Source organism: Amphibalanus amphitrite, unplaced genomic scaffold, assembly GCF_019059575.1.
Source record: "Amphibalanus amphitrite isolate SeventyFive unplaced genomic scaffold, NRLGWU_Aamphi_draft 000479F_arrow, whole genome shotgun sequence".
Taxonomy (NCBI): Eukaryota; Metazoa; Arthropoda; class Thecostraca; order Balanomorpha; family Balanidae; genus Amphibalanus; species Amphibalanus amphitrite.
This window is the reverse complement of record NW_024881973.1, coordinates 10,521-36,504: the sequence shown is the minus strand read 5'-3', so window position 1 is coordinate 36,504 and position 25,984 is coordinate 10,521. Positions and strand designations below refer to the sequence as shown.

Below are 25,984 nucleotides of genomic sequence, written 5' to 3'. Positions count from 1 at the left end.
ATGTCATCACTTAAACACCGTTTAAGGTGTCACACGACACTTGAAAGAGCACACCTGGGATGTAATCGAGGTGTCGTAACTCCCATTCAACACTCATAGCAGTGTCATTACCCCGTTGAACACCGTTATTGGTGTAATGACATTGCTTGAACACCGTTTAAGGTGTCACATGACACTTGAAATAACACACTTGGGGTGTAATCGAGGTGTCTCAACTCCCATCCAACACCTTTTTTGGTGTTACAGAGAAAACATAACACCCGTTAGGTGTAATGAGTGTGCCATGTCATCCCTTAAACACCATTTAAGGTGTCACACGACACTTGAAAAGCACACTTGGTGACTTGGGATGTACCCATTTTTTATAGTGGCAGTGTTTCGGGGATGACTAACACCGTTCGTATTCTCTTGGTACTTCATGTAGTTATAAATGTTATTGTTTAGCTGGGACAGAGACATTCTAGCATAAAAATATTCAAATTACCAGCTTCGTTTATTAGTTACGGGAGCTTTCGAAAGACGTTCGTCTTTCTTCGTCAGCCTGTCTTTGCAGTGTCAGACACCCTTGAAATTCCCTATGGGTGCAGTTGGGTAGATGGCGCTGCTGTGCTGTATGGTGTACAGAGTTTGCATTTATATTCTAATGGATTTGCTTCAACTACATCAAATAAACAAATCCACGATAATAAATAAATAAATTCATATACAATACTTCAAAGAAAACGCGTCGGGAAAATATTGGAAACATAATGCAGCCCTAGTAGCCCATGTTCAACCGTTGGCTTCCATGTGCGGCCGGCCGCCATACTAGTTTGAAACGTGCGCGACTGCGGGCGGAGGCGCTGGTGGGATTACGGTGTGTTGGGAGTATAAGTGTGTGCAAGTGAGTTAGAAGTGATCGTGAGTGGTGTCTTGGTACTCGAAGAGCTCCAGTTTTAGCAAAGGTGAGCTATTCTTGGCTAGCAATGGCACTGCTGCGGATTCCGAAAGACATGGTACTGGCCGCTGGGGGGGGGGGGGGGGGATGGCGACATACTCCCGATAGGGGTTCTTTAATATCCGAAAAAATATCCTCAGATTTTTTCCTCTTGTGTTGGTGTGCAATTTAACACGCACCCTGCTTGGGTATTTATCCGAATTCGTAACCCCACTGGAGAGGGGGAGGGGGTTGGATTCTGCTTATTTCTATTATGCTCCGCGTATCCGTGCTGCTAGACTGATTTGCGATGCAATGTGGTGGCATTTGTTCCCTGCAACCTACATTCTGTGTGTAATTTCATAACGCTGTATCATATAGGTATGCATACAACTTATTGATTCCCCCATTGGGTACAGGGTGTCAGGTACAAATGTATCACTGGTAGTTTAAATGAATTGTTGGTAATAACAAGGTTGAATAACACCAATGATGAAAGTGGGTGTTCAGTTTATCACACATGTGAGCGCCATTCCCTGCAATGTCAGTGTTTGTTATCAATTTTACACCGTTACGAGTGTTACTAGGGTGTCTTAACAGTGTTGAAGTACACCCTTAATGGACGCCTGAAGGATGAGCTTAAATTCCAAAGGGCGTTAAAAACAACGTAACCCGAAGCTGATATTAAGGGAGACTTAGATTGGGTCAAAGGTCAGGTCACCAAAGTTCATCGAAGGACAAATTTTGCCTCTTACGCCACTTGTTGACGAATCGGCGAATAACTTGTGAACGAATAGAGCTACAGCGCCGCCGAAAAGTACACCCAGTAGCTCTTTCAACGGTTTTTTGTGGGTGTGAAATGCGTCCTCAGATTTGATCTAAGAGCAACTAATTGCCCTACAGAGGAGAAAACCCATGAAATAAACGGTTTTACAGAAATTGTTTTCTGCAGCAATTCATTTGATTCAAAACCGACACGACATTTATTGTTCCGGCATCGTGTTCCTCGATTTGAGACGCGTCTAATTAAAAAATAATATGACCGTCAAATGTGATTTTGAAAATCTGACCAAGGGTTATGGTGATGACCCGACCAGAAAGGTCATGTTACAAATTAGTCGATTAGTATTGTCGAGCTGAACACATGATGTGTTTTCATCGCTCTAGCTCTATAAAAAGTTACTGTAAAAAAAACTGAATAGTGGATAGTGGATACATGTCATGACCTGATAGCACGTCTTGGGTATAAATAGAGTCACGGGTGCAATTTTCCCATTCAGTGTGTAATGTTTCTCTGTTATTCAGTGCTTGGGGGCGTTAAGTATGACTTTCGCCCAAAAGAACACATTTCAATTTGTTCCCGTTGACTTATGCATAATGTCTGCATTCTTGACCTTACAGGTTACAGATATCAAGCTTCAGAGATACGTATTTATTCATGCTGTTAATCTTATCAATCGCCTAAAATTTGAAAGTGATCACTCAGATAGTGTAGCATTGGCGAACAAACTCTTAATTTTCTGGGATGAGGTCACTTGATGTGGCCTGGTGACCTGACCTTGAGCGACCTGGGTATGAATTTTAACATGTGCAAAAATCTTGGACAAAAGTGGGCAGCGCCGCCGTTTTTTTAAGATCTGCGAAATACCGCAGGAGGGGGGAGTGGTGTTCATGTTCAAACACCTCAAGCCCGCCGCGGAGTCATCCTGTACTTGTTTCTGTAGTCTGTACGTGTTTCTATTTCTAAGTGTCGTCCTTTCGTGTTTCTCCAGAATATGCCTCCAAAAGCCAAGAACATAAACATTTTCATGGAGCAAACGGTCTTCGAAGTGGAGCTCAGTTGCCATGTACCCACTCAAGTGCGCTCCGTTTTCAAAGAGCTGAAGCAAAGGGCAAAGAGATAGAAGGGCTCAGAGATCAAGCTTCGGGCCGCGCTGAAGTGAACAGAGCTGTAAAAGGTGTGTGTGGCGAGGGAGGGGGGGGGGGGGTAGGCACGACAGGCGATTATGAACTGCGAAGTGTGTGAATAGGGCTAGAGAGAGCTAGCGTCCTACGGCGACCTCGGTGAACACTGAACTGATACGGACTTAAGAGGGAGGAGGGGGTGTTACGAACAAAGCTTACATGTATTATAGATAATAGGGCATTGTCGATATGGTGGCTCCCTAGGCTACCGAGTTCGTGCAGCACGTGTTTTATTTTATTTCGAAATGTAGGACAAAATGAAAGAAAGGTGTGTGTGGTCTAAAAATGTAGGCATTTGTGTGTTTTGTTTTTAGTTTTGACGGCGCATACCTTTTAAATACAATGCATCGGCCTCAAAAGAGATTTTAAGTTTATAACAGGGGGGGGGGCTGATATGTAGTAGACATGTGCATGGATCCGAGTGATTGATCCATGATCTCAGTGGATCTTAAAGCAAACGACAAGCTTGGATCTATAATCCCATTGTATCCCACGTAGAAAATGTATCCTGAATCTCTGAATCTATGATCTCATTGCATCTTATAACAAACCAAAATCAGGATCTGAGATCCGATTGAATCCCACCACATGCAACCTAATGAAACCATGTTTCCATGCGACTTGTTTTGAATTTTGAATTTGAATTTGCGTTGTTTTAAATTTTCTCCGTGTACCAACTGCGCCACCATGTGGAGCCGCCCATATACTCCATGACACCCACAGGGTGTCATGGAGTATATGGAGCCTGTGGGCTCCCTGTGGGTGTCAACTTGGTGACACCGTTATAAGTGTAAGCAGCGCTGTGACACCTTTAAATTACACCCGTGGGTATGCAGTTTAACACACACCCAGGCGATTATTCCCCCCAGTATCCCTATGGGTGTCAACTTGGTGACACCGTTATAAGCGTTGTGACACCTTTAAATTACACCCGTGGGTATGCAGTTTAACACACACCCAAGCGATTATTCCCCCCAGTATCCCTACGGGCGTTATCTTGGTGACACCATTATAAGTGTAAATAGGGTGTCTGAGGGGAGTCGAAACGCACCCTTGTCTGGGGTGTTTGACACCACAGTACAGAAACTGGACACCCTTAGGGATAGTACAATGGTGTATCTTGACGCTCATATAAGTGTTATCTGACACCTTTCAAAAACACCCGTGGGTATGCAGTTTAACCACTTACACCGTTAGCAGTGTTTTAAATTTTCTCCGTGAGCGGAGGTCACTTAACACATGACCTTATAGTGCCGTGTCCTCTGATTATGCTAGCGGCCACTCTTGCAACGGAGGCCGTAAGAATTGAAGAAATTCATCTCATTCAGCAAAAGCAAAGAAGTGTCAAACCACGGTCTTCATGCGAGGAGGCGTGATGGGGTATTTGTTGGCCCTCGCAGACCGAGGGGAGAGCGGGTGACACCCTCTGACGTTTTTTTTTTTTGTCGCCATTCCTCTGAATAGAGCGATAGAGAACTGAAAGCTATCGCACATTTTTTTATTGTTTAGGCTTTATAGACATTATTGTTTTCATCAATCGCTGAAAGTTTCAAAGCGATCGTTCGGTTGGTGCAGCTATGGCGAGCATTAGCCGTTTTCACGACGGCCTATCCGGTGAGTGCACCTAATTTGGCCAAATCTGCACCTTATCTTTTTACAGCAAATATCTTTATTTTATGAATTTATTTCAGTGTTTTAACCCGCGCCCTGATGGGGTCTGCCGAGCAACGCGGTCTGATGGGGGGGGGGGCATTTTGGCCCCTCCCCCCTAAGATCTCGAGAACCACGCAGCATAGCGACAAGCAGTAAACGGCGTTGGATAGCCCCAACGGGGAACTACCTTGTGATCCAATTTCATTGACCTCGGTCAAACCGATGACGTCACAGGTCAGGTCAAAGGTCGAATTTTCACCGTTTACAGGCATTTCAAGAAATGCTTTGTAAAATCGAGTAAAATGCATTTCATTGAAAATCATCGATGGGGAAATGTTCTTCAAACACATATTTTGCTATTTGAGGTCACTGATACCAGGTCAGGTCACAGAGGTCAGGTCACTGGGGGGGTCACAATATGAAAGTGTCGTGTGATACATGTTTTATGGTCCATTTTACATGACAAATGCGACTATGTGGGTCAGGCAGACTTTTGGGCCAGCTTAGGTCACGTTTTTGTCAAGGTCAGGTCAAGGTCAGGTCAAGGTCAGGTCAAATTAGGTCAAATTTCAAAGTTGATATTTTTGCATAAAATTGGTATCGATTCGATGCAGCTTGTCACGGGGAGTTCAATGGTGGTCTCCGTTTTGCGCTACAAGGTCTAGAATTGCTAAAAATTTGAGTTCAAAAACTTGACGTCATCAATTTTTAACAGTTTTTTCGCTATAACTTGGCCAGAAAAAGAGGTATCGATCTAAAATTTGGTATGTATATCGAAGAGCGCAGGGACTATCACATATATTCCGGTTTTTCGAAATTCAAATTTTTTTTTGGAAAGTTTTTGAGTTTTTCTAAAAAAAAATCAATTTTTTTGATTTTTGAGGGTCAAAATCCCAAAATTTTGAAAATCCGAGATTGCAGTTTTGTAGCGCCGTTTTTTTTCTTCACAACCACAAAAAAGAACTTTAAAATTGCTTGTTAACTGTAGAATTGGTGAGCGTTTCAAGATGTCATGTTTTTTGCTTGTTTTTACTCGAACATGACCTCAGTTTGACCTCAATAACTCCTGACCTGAGGTGACCTGTGACTTGAAATTTTGTTTGAAGGTGTCAAATTAATGCCCGGTAAGGTATCCAAAATTTGGCGGCGCTGCGCGCCGCCGTTTTCTCGCTATTTAAGAAAAACCACAGGGGGGGCCAAAATGCCCCCCCCCCATCAGGGCGCGGGTTAATCGATGATATTCTCTCATAATATGACAAAGCAGGCCTATAAGCAATTAGTGCAACCCTAGCTGATAGCTACTAAGAGACACAAACCGTTTTCACGACGGCCATCTGGTACACATTTGGTGCACATCTGGTACAAATTAGGTGCAGATTTGGTCAAATCAGGTTCAGTGTGTCTCTTAGCAGCTGTCAGCTAGGGTTGCACTAATTGCTTATATGCCTGCTTTGTCATATTATCAGTGAGCATCATCGATTAAAACACTGAAATAAATTCATAAAATGAAGATATTTGCTGTAAAAGAGATTAGGCGCAGATTTGGTCAAATCAGGTGCATTCGCCGGATAGACCGTCGTGAAAACGGCTACACTGAACCTAGTTTGACCAAATCTGCACCTAAGCTGCACCAAATGTGCACCAAATGTGTACCAGATGGCCGTCGTGAAAACGGCTATTATAACTTTTTCTGGTAATTTCTTTCGAAGGTCATACATGCTGTGAACATTTCAGACCAAGGTCACTCAAGATCAGGTCACCAGGTCACGTCAAGTGACCTCATCTCCCAAAAAGTATCAATGCTTGCCATAGCTACACCGAATGACCGATTGCTTTGAAACATTAAACAATTGATGAGAGCAGCAATATGTACCAAATGTTCACCTCGGAATTTCGCTATCGGTGACCTAAGGTCAGGTCAATTTCGTTACCTCTCCATTTAAGTCAATGTGAGAAAACTGAAAGGCTCCTCTAAACGTCATTCTAAACACTTTCAATCACCAAATCATAAGTAATCATGAAACACTGAGCTGGAAAATGGCACCCGTGACAACTCGTTATGTCCCTGAGGTCATCTCAGGTCACGAAAGGTATCCAACAGTTTCCCGTAAATAACTTTTGTTAGATGCTTGCTAGAGCGATGAAAATGCCTTAATATGTTCGGCTCGACGATACAGATCGACTGATAAGCAAAGTTACATTTTCCGGTCATGTCATGACCTTGACCTGAGGTTAACTTTTCAAGTTGACCTTTCAAGGTCAACTTATAGTTCATTCGACGGGTCTCGACGAGAGGAACACGCTGCTGGCGAAAGTAATATCGTTACAATCATTTTGCGTAAAAGGGCAATTTTTTGTTTTGTCTCTGCTTTTTAGTCTTCTTTTAGTCTCTTAGTTTTTTAGTCTCTGGATGCCACCGCTGACCTGAGGTCAAATCTAAGTGCACATTGCAGAAAGAGGGCTAAAACTTTAAAAGGGCGTCGAATGCACTTCCCGCGGCTCTTGAGCTCTATTGGTTCCGAGCTATGTGCCGCTGTTTTGAAAAAAAAAACTGAAAATGCAGCATTTTACCTTTGGTGACCTCTGGTGACCTGACCTTTGACCTGACCTAAAAGATGGCCAGAATGTTTTCAACCTTATTCTGGACGTTCCTTCGAATGCCGCTTACCGCGTGTCGCTACGTGGCCCAGGAGCCGAGTCAGGAGGGGGGTGTTCAGACACACACCCCCGTCCCGGCGCGGAATCTCGGAGCACCGGCCCGGCGCGGGCTAAGACCTGTAAAACAGACCCGTCAAATGATCAAAGCTAAAGGTAATGCTCATCTGTGACTTCTCGACTAAAGCAATCCACTGGCTGTTTGATGTGACTCGCTACGACACTTTTTGGATTAAAATGAGACTATAGTCTTTGCAATGGTCATGTCTACAGGGTGATTTTTTTACAGGGCAAAAAGTTTTTAAGCCTAGAGATACCAAAACATATAACAAACGCGAAAATAGTATATCTACGTGAAAGGAAATTGTTTGTCATTTTGTTTTCAGGACCTTTTAGAGACTTCTTGGGACTCATTCTGTTGTAAAGTTCCGTGAAAATGGCGCACAACAAAATGCTTTCCCAAAAATCGCCAATTACTCCAGGCTTGCGAGCATTAAAACTGTGCTCACTTCGAGCACGTTCTGTAAGCCTAAACGGAGCTCAAACTCAAAGTTTTTGTGTGCAAATGAAATGTCAGAATGTGCTTAGTACAAAGATATACATTTGCTGTCAGTTGATGTGTTTTCTGGTACCACCATTGCTCTTTACTTTTTGCCCTGTATAAAAAATCACCCTGTACATGCAATCATGCAATTGCACAGCGGCTCCATTGTCACTATGCATTGTGCAATGCCTAGCGGTCGCCTGCGCCATCTAGGTGGAGCGCGCACGTCACCAGCGCCACTGGCGGTATACTAAGGAAGCTGCACGGGACTCCGCATACAGTCTGGACTGGACTTAGGACTAAAGTACGTATCGCTAAAGTACGTAGGACAAAAGTACGTATGCAAATGTTCGTACGCAAATATACGTAGGCGATAAAGTTCGTATGCCAAAAGTACGTACGCAAATGTTCGTACGCAAAAGTACGTATGCAAAAGTACGTAGTGCATAAAGTACGTATGTCAAAAGTACGTACGCAAATGTTCGTACGCAAAAGTACGTATGAAAAAGTACGTAGTGCATAAAGTACGTATGCCAAAAGTACGTACGCAAATGTTCGTACGCAAAAGTACGTATGCAAAAGTACGTAGTGTAAAATGTACGTATGACAAAAGTACGTACGCAAATGTTCGTACGCAAAAGTTCGTATGCAAAAGTACGTAGTGTATAAAGTACGTATGCCAAAAGTACGTACGCAAATGTTCGTACGCAAAAGTACATATACAAAAGTACGTAGTGTATAAAGTACGTATGCCAAAAGTACGTACGCAAATGTTCGTACGCAAAAGTTCGTATGCAAAAGTACGTAGTGTAAAAAGTACGCATGCCAAAAGTACGTACGGTTCGTATGCCAAAGTACGTAGTGTATAAAGTACGTAAGCTAGAAGTAGGGTATAGTAGTGTAAGTTGAGCCACTTTTTCTTTATTGCTGCTCTGTTGCCATACTACAGGGAACTCATGATAAATTCATATACCAAATAATAAAGTTTTGTCCATTTCGCCCATTTACTCATCGAGAAATTTTGCTATGCCTTGTAACAAATGCTCATTAAATAAAGAATAAGAAAGGTATTACACATTGATCAACTTAACCCAAGGGTGGGGTACGTACTTAATACCCTACGTACTAGTGATGTCAATTACGGAAAATTGGAATACCGATACCAAACCAAATACCAACCAAAACCGTGGAGAAATACCGAAACCAAACCAGCTTGGGAACATGAGGAAAATACCAACTTTTTACCGATTTCTTAGCCTCTTAAACATTAGCAAGGGTTCATGATACCAACAAAATACCAAACACATTAGGATTGAAATACCAAATACCGAGTTGGTATCGGTTTGGTATCGGTATACCAAAAAGTTGGTATCCGATTGACATCTCTACTGCGTACATTTGCTATACGTACTTTTGTCCGTGATGTACTTTTGTCCACACGTAGGGTAGACCGGGGCAAGTCGCCCCGCCGAGGTAAAACACCTCACCGATGTTTCTCGGAACTGGCAGGGTTCTGGGGAAAGATCCTCTCTTCTGTTAACCCGGCCGGGCCCGGGGGGTAATTCCAACCACCGCAGCCCGGGGAGGGGCGTTTTTCGCCCCCTGTCTAACTCCGTAAATAAGGGAGCTACGCAAACAAAAAAGATACCAAACGAAAGGTCCTTACGAGACGATTCTAAAGCACCCAAAATTTTTGACCTCAGGTCAATTTTCAAGGTCAGAGGTCAAGGTCAAAGGCAAAAACCGGCACATGTGTAGTGATCTCAAAGTGAGCGTTCTAGAGGACGGCAGGATGCATAAAACCGGCAAAATTGGGTGTCAAACGAAAGAAGAGAATCATCTGAGAATTCCGAAAATGTGCTCAACATCAAAGGTCAAGGTCAAGGTCATGCTCAAAATTGACCTCAAACTTTGCACTTTTTCGTACATCTTGCGTGTCAACTTCCAAGATGTTTTGAAATGTTTTGAGGCTTATCAGGTCCCTATTTGTGGTACATCTTACGATACAAGGCTGCTCAAAGGTCAAGGTCACAGAAGAGAGTCCTTGCTAGAGGCTATTTCACTGATTCAAGTTAGTAATAATAAATAAGACAATTTTGCCATCCGGAGGCTCTAAATAAAGGCTTAGAGGAAAATAGATGCCAGATTCGTGATCAGCGGGTAGGAATCCATCAGAAACGACTTTTGATGTGCCAAGGTCAACCAAAGGTCATTCGAGGTCACATGAGGTCAACATAAAACTTGTCTTTTTCCAAACAAAAAATATATATATATATTATATATACACACATATATATATATATATATATATATATATATATATATATATATATATATATATATATATATATATATATATATATATATATATATATATATATATCATTCGACGCGGCTTGACAAGGCAAATGCGATGGTACACTCGGGGGCAGATTGATGTTCCACCACTCCCTACCCATCGGGCTCCCATGGATCAGCAATGGCTGCTGCCAGTGTTGCCTGCCCTCAGCACTGCTCAGCACTGCCTGCCAATGCCAGTGCTGCCAGTCCTGCCACTGACAGCAGCCAGTGCGGGAGCCATGGGAGCCCGATGGGTAGGGAGTGGTGGAACATCAATCTGCCCCCGAGTGTACCACTGCCGTAGCTCTAGGACCATTTTTGTCGAAGTTATTTGCGAAAAACTAAAACCACAGCTCGGGGTCGTTGACCTGACCTCTGACCTCAGGTCACTAAAACTATTTTTGTATTTTTCTCTAGGTCAAACGCTACACAACCGCGCTCGTAATTTGTCTTTATCTCTAAAACTCTATTTTAAGCAGCTATTTGAAGTTCGCGTCTGTGACACCGAAGTTTGCCGTGCAGGGGTCTAGAAAAATCGACTTTGTGACGTCATCAATGGGGCTAGGTCCAAATTTTTTACTTCAGAAGATGTCAAATTGATGGGAGAAACGGTACTGAAAGTTTCGCTTTCCTATCCCTATAAACGTTCGGGAGCTATCGCAAATATTCGCCGGGGGGGGGGGGCGAAAAACGCCCCCCGGGCCCGCGAGGGTTAGGGTAACTGTGGGGAAAACGCACCCCTGGGTTAAACGCCTCCCCTAAAAAAATCGTAGATCTTATCGACGGATAGGTGTTTTATCCTGTCTTTCAGAACAGTCAGCTGCTTGTTTACGTAGTTCTCTATTTCCGGTTCTGCGTCTTGAGGAGCAGCGTGGGTAGGTGCTGATGTTGGTTTTGGGTGTTGTTTTTGTTGTTTTTACAGAAGATTCCTAAGCTTTTGATGCCCTCTTTATATCACAAAACTTGCTATTGTGCACATCACTCAAAACTGCGTTTTATTGTCATTCTGTTGAATTTATTATGCTGCGGCGTTAGTGGCGCGTTTTTTGTCAATATTTTGTTGACCGGAAATGGAGTGGATGGGGAAAGACGCCTACTCGATGCATGGGGCAAGACGCCCCCAGTTTTCTGAAAGGGGGCGTTTTGCACGGTGGTGAGAGTGCACGGTAGCGCCCTGTAGGTCGGGGCCGAAAAGGCCTCTCCCTGTCCTTTTTTGCTGATATATCCTAAACGACTGCAGATATCGTCACCAAACTTTCAGGACTCCTCCGGGCAGCCATTTTACACATTGCAACAACATTTTATTCCAAAGGCTATGATAGGTTGACCACAAATGACGTCAGAATGACGTCAAGTTCTGCCATGTTCATCATTTTCTGTTGATGGATGGGGTGGGGGGCGCTTTGCACATGGGTGTGGGCGTATTACCCAGGGTGTGGGGCAAAACGCCCTTTTGTAAGGGTATGCGGAAACCTTTTTGGGGGGTTAAATGCCACACGCAAGTGTCTTTTCTTGGTCTCAAAGCGTAGTAAAAAGAATGAGCTACATGATGGTGCCCAAAGGTTTGAGTAATCTGGGTTGGGTTGAGTGTCAGAAGGTTTCGCGCTTAATGGGGGCGTTTTTGACCTATTCACCCTAATCTAGTGTATGGGGCTTCTTGCCTCAGGCCGTGGGGCGTTTTGCCCTGGGGTTGGGGCAAAATGCCCCATTTGCAGTTGCTTCACAAAGCACTTCCTAGCTGGGAGTCCGATCATAAGTGAATGAATTTGAGGGGTGGAATTTAAAGTAAAATGTCCAAAGAACACATTGAGCACAAATTTGGCCTTTCAGGTGGTGTGAGACAAAAGTAGGTACCTATGTAGCAAAATAAATTATCTGGGGCGTCTTGCCCAAGGCTACCCTACTTTATACTCTACGTACATTTGCTATACGTAGGCTTTTGTACGTGACGTACTTTTTTGTCCATACGTACTTTATACCCTACGTACTTCTGCGATACGTACTTTTGTCCGTGACGTACTTTTGTCCATACGTACTTTTTACCCAACGTACATTAGCTATACGTACTTTTGTCCGTGACGTACTTTTGTCCATACGTACTTTATACCCTACGTACTTCCGCGATACGTACTTTTGTCCCTGACGTACTTTTGTCCATACGTACTTTATATAGTACGTACTTCTGCGATACGTACTTTTGTCCCTGACGTACTTTTGTCCATACGTACTTTATACTGTACGTACTTCTGCGATACGTACTTTTGTCCTTGACGTACTTTTGTCCATACGTACTTTATATTGTACGTACTTCTGCGATACGTACTTTTGTCCCTGACGTACTTTTGTCCATACGTACTTTATACTGTACGTATTTCTGCGATACGTACTTTAATCCTACGTACTTTTGCTTACGTACTTTTGTCCTACGTACTTTAGCGATACGTAGTTTTGTCCGTAACCCGGACTGGACACATAAGGATTATGCTCCTGTCATAGGCGGCGGAACGGGGAGGGCACCGGGGCACCGTGCCCTCTTTGATTTTGGCATTTTAACATTAGCCCTATGGGCGTTGCACGGAAAGAATGGGACCAAAAGTCGGCAGTGCCCACTGCCCCCCTTAATTGTAGGTGTTCCGCCGCTACTGGCTCCTGTCAGAGCTAGGAAACCCTGAATGACGCCACCAAGAACATGAATTACAGTATCGACACCAGATCAGATAAAAAAGATCATATTATGCCCGGTGGCATACATCAGCTCATCATTTTGGCCAAGCAGTAGAAAAGGTCCCATAGATCAAATGTATTTCGGCCAGTAAGGGCCATGAGATTTCAACACGCGCACCGACGTGGGTCTGCGCCAACTTCGTACCGACGGGGGGGGGGGCGGATGACCGCCCCCCTCCTGAGATCTCGAGAACGAAGCAAGATAGCGACATGCGATAAACGGCATCGGATACGCACGGACAAGGTCTACAATTTGTATATAGGTCATTTTCAGGTCAGGTCAAAGATGACGTCACAGGGGTCAAAAAAAGTCAAAATGGCGGCGCTAGATATGGAGAGTTTTTCTCGAATAACTTTCGAATTAGTCAAGATAGGGACAACCTAAGGGCATCATCGTGATCCTCTCGTCAATCGCATCGAATGATATATATGTTGACCTCGAAAGGTCAAGGTCAAAGGTTGACCTCAGGTCACATGACCTCGAGGTCATCATGTATATCATTCGATGCGTCTTGACGAGTTGAACACAATAAGACCATCCGCGCGGCTGTATCTTGTTCCTGTACGGAGTTATTGACAAAAAAAACCTTTGGTGACCTTTGATGACGTCACATGACCTTACAGTTGCCCAACAGCAAAACTGACCTCAAGGTAGTGAAGGTTGATTGTATATGAAGTCATGTATGGTATATGGGGCCATTCCGACCCGTTTTAGTGGTAAAAACAGGGAGTTGATTTTCCCCCATTGACTTATAATGGGGAGGTCGAGAAATTGGCCTGACCTTAGGTCACCGATATCAAAATTCCGAGATAAACAAATTGTAGCCACTAATGACCTTATAACATCCTGTGACTTTCAAAGGCCTCCGACATATACTGTAGCTCTGGGACGGTGACAAAGTTGCAAAAAAGTGGCTTGAGGTTGGGTCATTCAAAGTGACCTGGTGACCTGACCTTAAAAGTTAGGAGGTTCAAACTTGCACACCATGTGTAAAATTGATGAGAAAATAGTCGTACCGAATTTCGCGGCGCTACGCGCCGCGGTTTTCCCGCTATTCGCGAAAACCCTCAGGGGGGGGGGCGGATATCCGCCCCCCGTCGGTGCGCGTGTTAAAGGTTAGGTGAAAAATTGATAAAGTGTTTAGTGCTCGAAGTTCTATCACTCTCCGTCGCTTGTTACGCGAGTTATTCATGAATAGCCCGGAGAGGAGCTGTGCGACCCCTTCCCCCGAATGAGTGCAAGGGTTAATGGATTGTAAGCAGATGCCCATGGACAAGTAAAAAGGAGTTTTACGTATTAGCTATTTTTAGGGAATGCTGACTTTTGGGACATCCCCTCCAGCTGCTTCAAAAAATTGCGAAATTTTGTCGTTTCCCTTGCAAAGAAGGAATATTTAACATTTTGGTTTAACCCTCGCCCGTATAGGGGGGGGGGTCGAACGGACCCCCTCGGTTTTTCGCGAATAACTCGCGTAAAAAGCGGCCGATCGCGACGAAACTTTCAGTACCCTCGAGCTGATCAATTTTACACCTACCCTGAAAACTTCATGACCCTGACCCAAATGACCTTTGACCTGTGACCTACTTTTCGAGACCATGTTTGACCGGAATCGCGATTCGGCGTATGTCGGCTCGCATTATCCGCGCGTTTGCAGTCTTTTCGTGGTTTCAAGCATTCAAACATGTGAAATGATGTTGGTCCCATGCATTAGGGTGGGTGTCAAGGTCACCTGAAGGTCAGGTCATTGACCTTTGATGACCTCGGCTCACTTTTTCGAGTTGTACGTGTTTCTAGGCCAGTTTTTTGAGCTGAACTAGAATTTAGCAACCATATGAACGTTTACGAAGTAGTTTCGGTGCCTTCGTAACATGTTACGAAGCTGTCAGAGGTGGTTGACACCTACTACGAATACCCGGCAGGACCCCTACTGGTTGACCTGACCTGACCTGACCCGACCTGGCAAAAATGCATGAATACATCATCTGTGATCGAAACTAACATGATATTCGTGATCAGCACCCCGAAAAACCCCTCAGCAGTCAGCAGCCATACTTTACGACGTTCTAACAGGTCCAGATTTTCCCGACTTTTGGGTCATTGACCTGACCTGGAAGGTCAACCAATGACCTAGGACCTTAAAATTGGGTAGCATCGGCTTCCTCTCGTCACAGGCAACACGCTCGTTTTTCCGCAAAGCTCTAGCTCGATCAGGGGCGAAACGGCAAGGGGGTCTCGGACCCCCCCCCCTTATACGTTCGCGGCTGGAAAAACATCAATACGGGCGAGGGTTTAACACCTTTGACGTTGCACAGTAAGGCATAGGATGCAAGATCTGAGAACTTGAGGTCGAAGATGAGCACCCTGCTGTACCCACCCACTGCCCTTCTGGGACCCTCAAAGGTATACAGCGCGACCTCTATGCCAGACAGTTACCAGACCGTGAAGCACTGCCATCCTGGAGCGACTTCTACCTACAGGTGGTGGGACATCGAAAGGTATAGTTACGCATTACGTAGGATGTGACGTACAGTAGGTCTACAAAATAAGTCCCCGCCGTAAGCGGGTCACCATTGGGCTGTTCGCGCCTGAGCGCTACTCAGGCGCCACTTGCCCGCATATACGGAGAGGACTTATTTTGTAGACCTACTGTACGTCAGTGATAACATGGATAGGACGATGGAAGCCTTTGTGATGACTTCTGACCTGTATGCTGTCACTTGCTTCTGAAATAAAAGTGTCAAAAAAACATCAGTGATATCATTGTATTATAGGTATACGGCTATTGAATATCTTGGTAAGTATGTATGTATGAAGTAAGTATGTATGGTAAGTATGTAGGCATGATAGAGAGAGAGAGAGAGAGAGAGAGAGAGAGAGAGAGGGGGGGGGAGGGAGAGAGAGAGAGAGAGAGAGAGAGAGAGAGAGAGAGAGAGAGAGAGAGAGAGAGAGAGAGAGAGAGAGAGATGTGACAATTGGGTGGGTGTTGGAGCATAAAATGAGAGGTCGTTTCATCTCCCCTCACGTAAACGTGGAAGCTGTTCCAGACTAAAACACCGGGGTCGCCGAATTTATTGCCCGCGAGTTTCAAGGTCAGCCAAGGCCACTGGCGCACAGCCCAAGACGGGCTATTCAGCGTTTTTCCGCTCCGGTTCGTTAGGATCTGGCTGGGGTCCAGGTTGGAAATTTGCTTAGAGCAGCAGAAAATCGCAGGCCTAGAAACAATGCGCCTCCCGGCTGAAAACAAAGGAAGACTGGAGACCGCTCGTGGTTTTCCAAAGAGTGCGTCGAGTTCCCTTGTGTTTGGAGGAGCTGGGCACTGAAAAGAATTCGCGTTTGTTTTATGGAAAGGTTGCCTGCGTAAGCCTTTTGAAATAAATAGCATTGTTCCTCATTAACTTGCCATCCGAAACCAATTCTCCTTATTTGAAACGATATCATGAAAAACAATCACGATCATCTCTTAACGTCTCTTCCTGTATTTTTTTATACCCAAGTCACAAGTGAAGGGCGCCACTAAAGCTAGCCAATGCTGGAGTCGTATGACTTTCTGGCAGACCACTGCGTTTGCTCACGAAACAGTAGGTATTAATGGACGACTCAACTATCATACTATCAACATCCAGGACATCAAAAAATTCTGGTTGAATCCTCCACTCCAGTGTCTCTCTAACGCTTCATAGACAGCCTTCAGTTCAGCCGTCCCACACCGCCCCTGACCCTCCACACTAACCGGTCTGACCGGCGCCGGTCTCACAGCTCTCCTGTCGAACGATGCAGCGTTGACCCAGGTCAGTTCTGGACTGGGGAGTGGGGAGGGCGAGAGGGGTGCAGCGAGCGAGCAGAGTGCGTGGTCAGCCGTTTGTGCTGTCGATATTGGTTTGTGGAATGCTGCCGCCGAATGCGATTCATTGACGTCAAGTTTCATGCGAACCCTAATGATGCGAGCAGTGAGACGCATCTTTTTCAGTCAGACATTCAAGTCGAAATCCGGATGTAATATGTATACGTAGCCCTCCCGCTTAAAAATCACATGGATTGTATCAATTGGATCAATTGCAGATCATAAGAGCTCCAGCTCCATATGACACTCAGTGTAATGATTTAGATAAATTACATTTCACGAAACAACGATATTTGCAAAGGACTATAAGTCTGGCCGCAGCATGGATCTAATAGCTCATTCCGTCATTCCCAAAAATTGAAGTATGTTTAGATGTCAGATGTAGACTACGTAAAATATAAGGACGAGACGAGCAAACAAATTGTATAATCACGTAAGGAGTCATGTCCACTTATTTATATACTGCATTATGGCCGTTATGTTACCAAAAACTTTCTTGTAATGTGACATGTGGTAGCCATGATGCGTGCATTACATTATGAGCTCTCTTTTAGCTTTTTAAACAAACAAACGAATGCTCAGACGCCCTTGTACTTGCAACTACTGTCCAGATTCGTGACAGTGATGAACTAGGTGAATAATGCACGCCGTCTCCTACACGGCATGCTATGACGTGCGAAAGGTAACAGATCAAATCTGGCGACAGCATGTCTTGAAAAGGACGCAAAATCCTATGGCCGGGACATGGTTAAACGTGGTTAGGTTACATCACCATGACGACATAGGTACTCACAAACATTTTCGCTTTTCTGAACCAACATTTTATAATGGGATGGAACGCTGTTTAGGCATCACACAACTAATTTATCATTTTTTATGAGAAAGGAGACTACTGTTAGTATCTTATGAGCTACAGTTTCAGATCACGTCACCAATGACGTAAGCGGAACGGTTTAACGACGAACGTCGAGCGCCTGTTCGGAGTTGATAATGCACGTTCCATTTTCATCGCTCCACATGGCGCGATACTGACGTGTGCACTATGCAAGCGATTTACAACGCAAGACTAAAACCAGCATTCATGAGACACATGCAACTTGCACAATGCACTGAACACCTAACAGGTCACGTAATTTGTAAGTCTGCAACAAAGATAAAATGTCTGTGGTTCAGCGCAGTTATTGAGAGTGGCTAGGTAACTTTACCAGATGATGTTACTTATCATCGTACTATAAGCTAAGAATTATAAACGCAATGAACTATATAATGGTGGGAGTCACTGGGGGAAAAAAAACATTTTGTCTGACGGTATAAGCAGCTTTTTTAGTGTCACAACAGTCATGGCATTGTGCAAAAACAAAATCTTGCAGATCTTACAAAAATGATCGACGTGAATACGTGAATCATTTTCGTAAGAATTTTCTTAAGTTTGACCTACTTCTTAACCCGCGAACCAGTGGCGGTCTCAGCCAACTTCGCCCTAGTGGGGGGGGGGGGGGGCATATGTTACCACCCACCTCTAACTCAAAAACTAAGAGGGCTAGAAAGACGCGGTAAAAAGCAGTCGATAGCTCTCAATGCGTACGCTTGAAAGTATTTTTTGTCATTTTTCACCTTAGAGCAATATTGGGGCCACCAGAGGTCATCAAAGGTCAAAATTTGCCAATTGTTATTATATTTTTCAGAAAACATGCCGCTATCTCAGGAACTATGTTAGCTAGAAAAACGCATGAAAGAGCAATCAATAGCTTTTGCACTTTTCTGTTGAAAAGGTCATTATCAATATTGACCTCAGGTCAACGGTTTAGCCTCCAGAGGGCAAAAACTCCAAAAATAGCTGTTTTTACGAAAAGTGTTTTTCGACAATAACTTTCGATTACAAAAAGCCACGACATTTTTATTGCCAGAATCGTGTTCCCCTCGCCGAGACGCGTGGAATGAACTATAATAACTTGAAAATTTGACCTCAGGTCAAGGTCATGACCTGACCGGAAAAGGTCATGTTGCATATCAGTCGATGCGTCTCAACGAGACAAACACAAAGAGAGCATCCCCAGCGTTCTATCTCTTTCCAATCGCGAGTTATTGGCAAAAAACTGTTTGTAGCCTCAAATGACCTCGGATGACCTTTCTAGAGGCTATCAGCAAAAATGACACCTTGGTCATCACGAGTGGACTAAATCGTTGTGATTCTGAAATATTTGGACTGTTCCTATGCGTACACACGGATCTAGAGGCATTTTCATTTTTCTCCATTGACTTGTAATGGAAAGGTCACGCCACTGCCCTGACCTTAGGTCACGGATATAAAAAATCCGAGATATACAAATTGTAGGCGCCCATAACAGCATGCAATCCACCAAGTTTAAAACCTTTCTGACAAACACTGCAGGCTGGACATGATTGCAAACTTTTTTAGGCTTGGTCAGTTAACTTGACCTGGTGACCTGACCTGACATGACCTGGGGTCAAAAATTTTACACATTGTCCAAAATTGATGTACCAAAAGCTACCCCAAGCGGCGCGGCGCTACGCGCCGCGGTTTTTTATTCACACGCAAAAAACGCGACAGGGTGGTAACATATGCCCCCCCCCCCACTGGGGCGAAGGTTAAGTTTTTTTTATTCACGTGAACTCCGTCGATAAAAAACTTAAGAAGTGTCGACGTGAATACCAAATTATACTTATACGAAAGAAAATCGACTTACGAAGTCGACGTGAATACGGCCTGTTTTGAACGTGTCGCCGGAGGACCATCGTTTTAATGTATGAACTGGAAATACTATAATGAAATGAAATAATATATTTGATGATAAAGCAAATAAAGGAGTTCGAGACGAGACGATATCAAGACAGCAGATTGCGAATGTAATAGATCGATACGATACGAGTTAGCGCTAATTAGGACGATTATCATGAGAGCACAACATCTTTGGAATTCCATTCATTCATTTTTTGATGAAAAATAAACAAAGCGCGTGACGGCTAGAGCATTCGCATAATAAGGTATGCCACTTCCAAACTCGCAGAATAAATACACACGATATACACAATTCACAATCCACATACAGGCGTCTCATTGAAGTCAGTGCGACTTGTTCCCAACATCGCCGGCCCTGATTTAGTGTACCTTTCTAACTAAATCACCTATGAACATTCTTCAAGAACACACAGTCGCACTGCCGGCCGAGTTTTATGTCCACTTGCTGTTTTGATCTCTGCCGCCCGCACCCTTCCGTCACTGCCATGTAGCGGGCGAATGACACGGCCTAGTGTCCACATACCGCGGGGCACGTTATCCTCTGCGACGAGTACCAAATCTCCTGTTTGGATGTCGCGTTCTTCTTGTGACCACTTGGACCTCACTGTGAGCATTGGGAGGTACTCACGCCTCCACCGCCGCCAAAAGTGGTCTACCAAGCGTTGAGTGTGGCGCCAACGTTTTCTGGACGTTATGTCTGAGTCAGAGAACACCCCAGGAGGTAGATTCAGAGAGGCGCGGCCGATTAGAAAGTGGTTAGGAGTGAGTGCCTCTAAGTCTGCAGAATCTTCACTCACATGAGTGAGCGGCCGACTGTTCAGAAGCCCTTCTACCTCCGTCATGAATGTCAGCAGCATCTCATCCGTCAGGCGCTGTCGTCCGATGATCGCCATTAGTGCGCGCTTCACGGAACGAATCAACCTTTCCCAGGCTCCTCCAAAGTGAGGGGAAACTGGCGGATTGAAGCGCCACTCGACGTTTTGTGCAGACATCTCATCTGCTATCTTCGATTGGTTCCACCGATGAAGACACTTCTTTAGTTCACGCTCAGCAGCTCTCATGTTTGTCCCATTGTCTGAATAAATCACTCGTGGATGTCCTCTTCTGGCCATCATCCTTCTCAGACACATTATCAACGAGTCAGTGTCTAGAGTGTGTGATACTTCAAGATGCACGGCTCTGGTACTGAGACAAGTGAAGATACATCCGTACCTCTTTTCATTTTTCCCGTTTTTCTTGACTAGTATCGGTCCGAAAAAGTCCACTCCTACTGCACTAAAGGGCGGACTGTCGGAGCTGACCCGTGACCGGGGCAAATCTGCCATTCGTGGGGTTCTTGGCTTCACCCGTGCTCGCACGCAAACAGAGCATTTAAACGTGTAGGCTCTGACTGATGCACGCCCTCTCAAGATCCAGTACCTTTGTCGAATGTCGCTCAGCACATGTTCAGCTCCAGCGTGAGCGAGTGCTCGATGACGGTCCGTCACGATCAGTCTTGTGATATGATGTTTCGATGGTAATATAACTTGATGCTGAGCTTCGTATGCCAGTGCGGATGCATGACGCAGTCTCCCTCCGACACGGATCAGTCCTCGACTGTCCAGGAAGGGACTGAGTGGAAGGAGCTTGCTGGTGGCTGATACGTCTTGTCCTTTCATCAGACTGCCACGTTCATCTGGAAACTCTTCCTTTTGTGCTTCCAGACACCAGTGTGTTTCTGCCTCGTGCAGCTCGCTCAGTGATAGAGGACCACGTCGGCGTTCCTCTGGCGTCTTCCTACAGTTGTACAAAAATCTTTGGACCCAGGCTGTCACACGGAGGAGCTTTCCCCACTGCGAAAACTTCTGTGGGTCTATGGCGTGCGGCTCTCTCTCGTGTGTCACCGACGTCACAAAGGCGCGGCGCTCCTCACGGTCCGTTGAGCTCTCGTTCACGGTAACAACGTGATCAGCTGGCCATTCATCTTCAGGGTGGCTCAGGAACTCGGGCCCATTCAGCCAGCGGTCATTTTCCAGAAGCTCACGAAGACTGCAGCCGCGAGAGCACACGTCAGCAGGGTTGAGGATGCCTGGCACGTGCCTCCAAGCTTGCCGGTTCGACTCGTCCTGTATTTCAGCGACTCGGTTCGCTACAAAGTTCTGGTACTGGCGGCTCTCGCTGTTAATCCAGAGGAGTACAGTGCGAGAGTCTGACCAGAAGTGAGTCGAATGGATGTCGATATCCAGTTCTTGTTTGATGGCAGCTGCGGCTCGAACCGCCATCACGGCTGCTTGCAGCTCAAGGCGTGGGATGCTCAGCTGCCTCAAAGGTGCGACGCGATTCTTCGCTAGAATGAGCGAGCAGCTGACCTGGCCGTCCTCGTAGATTTGTCTCAGATAGGCAACCACACCGAACGCCCTTTCGCAGGCGTCTCCAAACAAATGAAGTTGGCAGGTTACCGGAACTCATCGTCTTTCTCTGTAGCAGCGGCGCACTCTGAATGCACTCAGATTCACCAGTTCGTCTGTCCACCTTTTCCAGACACTTCTGAGCCCTGTGTCCGCTATCAGCTGGTCCCACTCGTAGCCGGCTCTCCAAATGCTCTGCAGAAGACATTTGGCTGTGAGAACCCATGGCGCCAGCACTCCAAGAGGGTCAAAAATGGAGGAGACGCTGCTCAGGATGCCTCGTTTTGTGACTGGCTGGCTGATGGAAGTGACCCTGAATGTCAGTTCGTCTGACAGAGTGTCCCAGTGCACGCCTAGCGCGCGTTCGCACTTCCGGTCGTTGTCTCCGAGGTCACGAGAGGTCACACTGCGATCACCAGGCTCGATGCCTTGCAGTACTTCTTGAGATGAGCTGGCCCATTTTGAGAGTGAAAACCCACCCTTAGATAGAAGACTGCTCAGCGACTGTCGGAGCTCGATCGCCTCTTTTTCGTCTTCTACAGAGTCCAAATAATCATCTACGTAAAAACGCTTACGAACTGCGTCCGCTGCATCAGGATGCTCGTCCTGAAAGTCGTCGGCACATCTCCTCAAGACGTACGTAGCGGCACAGGGTGACGAAGTAGCACCGAAGACGAGTACCTGCATCTGGTAATGATCGGGCGCGCTGTCGATCCATGCCTCTCCACAAGAAGCGCAGCGCAGGCTGGTCAGCCTGCCGAACACGCACCTGATGAAACATGGCATTGATGTCTGCTGCTAGTGCGACCGGCCGCTGTCGAAACCGCAGCAGGATGCCGATCATGCTGTTTGTGAGGTCCGGTCCGGCAAGCAACTGCTGGTTCAGAGAGGTTCCGTCATGACGAGCAGCAGCGTCAAATACCACGCGGAGTTTTCCTGGTTTGTTCACGTTGAACACGGCGTGATGAGGAAGGTACCACTCACGCTTGTGTTCCTCCTTCAGCTCGTCTTCGGTCAGTTTCCTGGCATATCCCTTGTCGATATAGTCGTTTAAAGTAGCACAATATGCCTCAGAAAACTTTGAATCGCGATCCAGCTTCCTTTCCGTTGCCTTCAGTCTGGACAAGGCGCTGGAGACGTTTCCGTTCAGAGTGATCTCTGGTGACTTCCACAAGAGACCAGTCTCATAACGGTCGCCGGCCCGTTTAGTGGTCGAGTCCAGTAGATCGAGCGCTGTTTTGTCCTGCGTGCAGCGGTTTGGAGCATCATTGTATTTCGTCCCGAATGCCTCAGTTTTCCACCAATTCGTGACTTCTTCATGAAGCTCCTGATTCTCCATCAGCTTGACATGGTTGACCTGTCTGTCATCATCACCATCAGCAAGTCCTGCTGGCAGCTTTCCGGTCGCAACCCATCCTAGACGGGTCAAAACCGCCCAGGGTGAACCGGCCGGGCCCTCACGAACAGCACGCGGTACGATCAGCTCCAGCACATCTGACCCCAGAAGAATATCCACTGAAGCTGTAGTGATACCCGGCAAGTCCAAATCACACAGGTGCGGCCACTGCGTCTTGATAGCTGGCCAGTTCACGGCCGGCCCTGTAATATTCAAGACAGGGGTCGTCCTCGCATCGCGGACGCGGAACTGCTCAGTGGAGCCTCTGGGCTGCAGGTCAAACTCCACTCGGTACGACCGGTGGCTGCGAGTGCCGCTCACGGTGCTCAAACGGAGATTGTCGACGGGACCTGTCACTCCGAGGTCATTTGCCAGCTTCTCTGTGATCAGGGTGATCTGACTGCCCAGGTCGAGCATGACGTTGACAGTCCGCTGACCGCATGGGCCGCTCACTTGCAGCGGCAGAATCTGTAGCAGCACTTTGGCTCCATCTTCTTCTGTAGCGCTGCCGACGTGAGTTGGATTGTTCGTTGCCTCTGTGACGGCGGCTGTCAATTGTGACGGGAACACTCGCGGAGCGCCGTGCAACAGCGGGTGGTGCCAGCCAGTGCAGTCCGGTGCCGTGGTGCATCGCTGTCTTGATGGACACTTCCGAGCGATATGACCTTGACGGAGGCAAGCCCAGCACAGTCCGTGCTGACGCACTACCGACGCTCTCTCGTCTACAGGCAGCGATGCGAACTCCTGGCAGTGGGTCACCGTGTGGTCGCCCTTGCAACGCACGCAGACTGCTTTCGTGCCCGCCTCCGCCGCAGGAGGCGCTGCTGCAGTCACAGCTAAAGAGCTCCGCCAGTGCTGCATTGCCGCGTCGGTGCGTGGGCGTGAGTTTCGCTGTTTTTCTGTAAGTCGTTGCCGGTTGGAGGGTTCCCTTCGGTCGTTCTCTGGCTGCTCGTGCACTCCGATCGGGTCACACACCGCACGGCCCGCGTCCACATAGCTGCGAAGCCAGTCGTCGATATCTGAGAGCGACGGAGGAGATAATCCCATCCGTACGCAATGCTCTCCCCAGCGCCAGGCGATTCCTTGAGGGAGCTTGTTTACAGCCTGCCGCACATTCTGTGTCGCCCTCAGGTCGGCATCAAAGTGCATCATTTCCATCACTTTCACGGCGCTGTGAAGAGTGTTCGACAATTTCGAGAGCGCACCCAGATCGTTGTCACTGACTATCGGCTTCGTTGACATCAGTGCTCTCAAATTGGCGCTCACCACATGTCCTGGGTTGCCGAACTGGCGTTCGAGTTCAGCGAGCGCCTCTCCGTACAGGCCTCCATCGCACAGCAATCCGCGCACAGCTTCTCGGGCGTCGCCTCTCAGACATGACTGAAGGTGAACAAGCCGCTCGGTGTCTGTCAGTCCGGCATTGTTCTGTACCAGTGCCTTGAAGAGCGCACTCCATCGAGGCCATTCGAGCGGTGAGCCGTCGTATGTCTCTAATTTCAGCGTTTGTAGAGTGGGCGGATGACGGAACGCTTGTGTTGAGAGTCCTTTCGTTTGTTCCCCGTGCGCGTCGTCAGAGAGCTGAGTAATCCATTGGCGCGTACGCTCTAATGGCTCGTCGTTTCGGGCGTCGATAGGTGGCACTTGAGGGGTTTCACGTGTCGACGGAAGCACTGGCGCTGTAGCAGGTGACAAAAGACGCTGCATCTCTGGTCTAGTGGTGTCTCGGTTTCGCGATCGAGAGACACTTCGATTACCATTGATGCTGCGGGCGTCTTCCTCTAAAAGCGCTAGCTCCAGCTCGTCTTCCTCGGCCTTATCGCGAGCAGCCTGAGCTTCGGCGCGAGCCTCGGTCTCCGCCAGCCGTGCTCGCTGTCGGGCTGCCTCAGCTTTGGCGGCTGCTGCACGCTGTGCTTGACTGGCCCTCAGCTTGGACAGCTCCAGTCTCCGTCTCGCCGCGCTAACGGACGATCGTGATGAAGCTAGAGACGGTGCTGCGACGCTCCGAGTTTTCAGTGAAGTCGGAGAGTTTGGGGAACATGTGTCACTCATGATAAGACGCGAGGTAAGAAAATACCTTAGTTCATTACCAGCTACGTTACATTACGTTAGAATAAGAAATGCTACTGTTTACCAAACAAAGGTTACTTTAGATCCGGCCCGGAGGACCATGTTTTGAACGTGTCGCCGGAGGACCATCGTTTTAATGTATGAACTGGAAATACTATAATGAAATGAAATAATATATTTGATGATAAAGCAAATAAAGGAGTTCGAGACGAGACGATATCAAGACAGCAGATTGCGAATGTAATAGATCGATACGATACGAGTTAGCGCTAATTAGGACGATTATCATGAGAGCACAACATCTTTGGAATTCCATTCATTCATTTTTTGATGAAAAATAAACAAAGCGCGTGACGGCTAGAGCATTCGCATAATAAGGTATGCCACTTCCAAACTCGCAGAATAAATACACACGATATACACAATTAACAATCCACATACAGGCGTCTCATTGAAGTCAGTGCGACTTGTTCCCAACACGGCCCCTGTTTATTATAATATGTTAAATTAGGCCGTTTACTGCTAGTTTTTGAGGTTGGCCAATGAACAGCTTATTCTCTGCCATATTTGCATAGGTTTAAGTATAGCAGATGGCAAGTAAACAAACAACGCAATGTTCACAGAACTGTTTTTGTTTAGCCTCAAATCATGCACATTCCGATAGGCAGTGCATACCGATCATATTCGGATAAATGCAAATGATTAGACACGCCAGTAATCCTTTGTGAATTGAT

General features: G+C 46.4%; 1 protein-coding gene across 1 annotated transcript; it reads right to left on the bottom strand.

Moving 5' to 3' along the window:
• Positions 1-21,419: 21,419 nt before the first annotated feature.
• On the bottom strand, positions 21,420-24,514 carry LOC122392278. The gene is made up of 4 exons (XM_043386964.1): positions 24,450-24,514; positions 22,557-24,180; positions 21,896-22,393; positions 21,420-21,428 (listed from the first exon to the last, which is right to left on the bottom strand). Exons 1-4 carry the CDS (start codon positions 24,512-24,514, stop codon positions 21,420-21,422), a joined length of 2,196 nt encoding a protein of 731 aa, XP_043242899.1.
• Between the last annotated feature and the right edge of the window lie 1,470 nt (positions 24,515-25,984).

Excerpts from the sequence above, each read along its gene's own strand:
- LOC122392278 (XM_043386964.1), bottom strand. The coding sequence starts at position 24,514 with ATGGAGGCCTGTACGGAGAGGCGCTCGCTGAACTCGAACGCCAGTTCG. Across the intron at positions 24,181-24,449 it reads TCGGCAACCCAGGACATGTG|CTATGTGGACGCGGGCCGTG; the intron begins GTGAGCGCCAAT and ends CTGGCTTCGCAG. Across the intron at positions 22,394-22,556 it reads TCAATGCCATGTTTCATCAG|GACGAGCATCCTGATGCAGC; the intron begins GTGCGTGTTCGG and ends GACGACTTTCAG.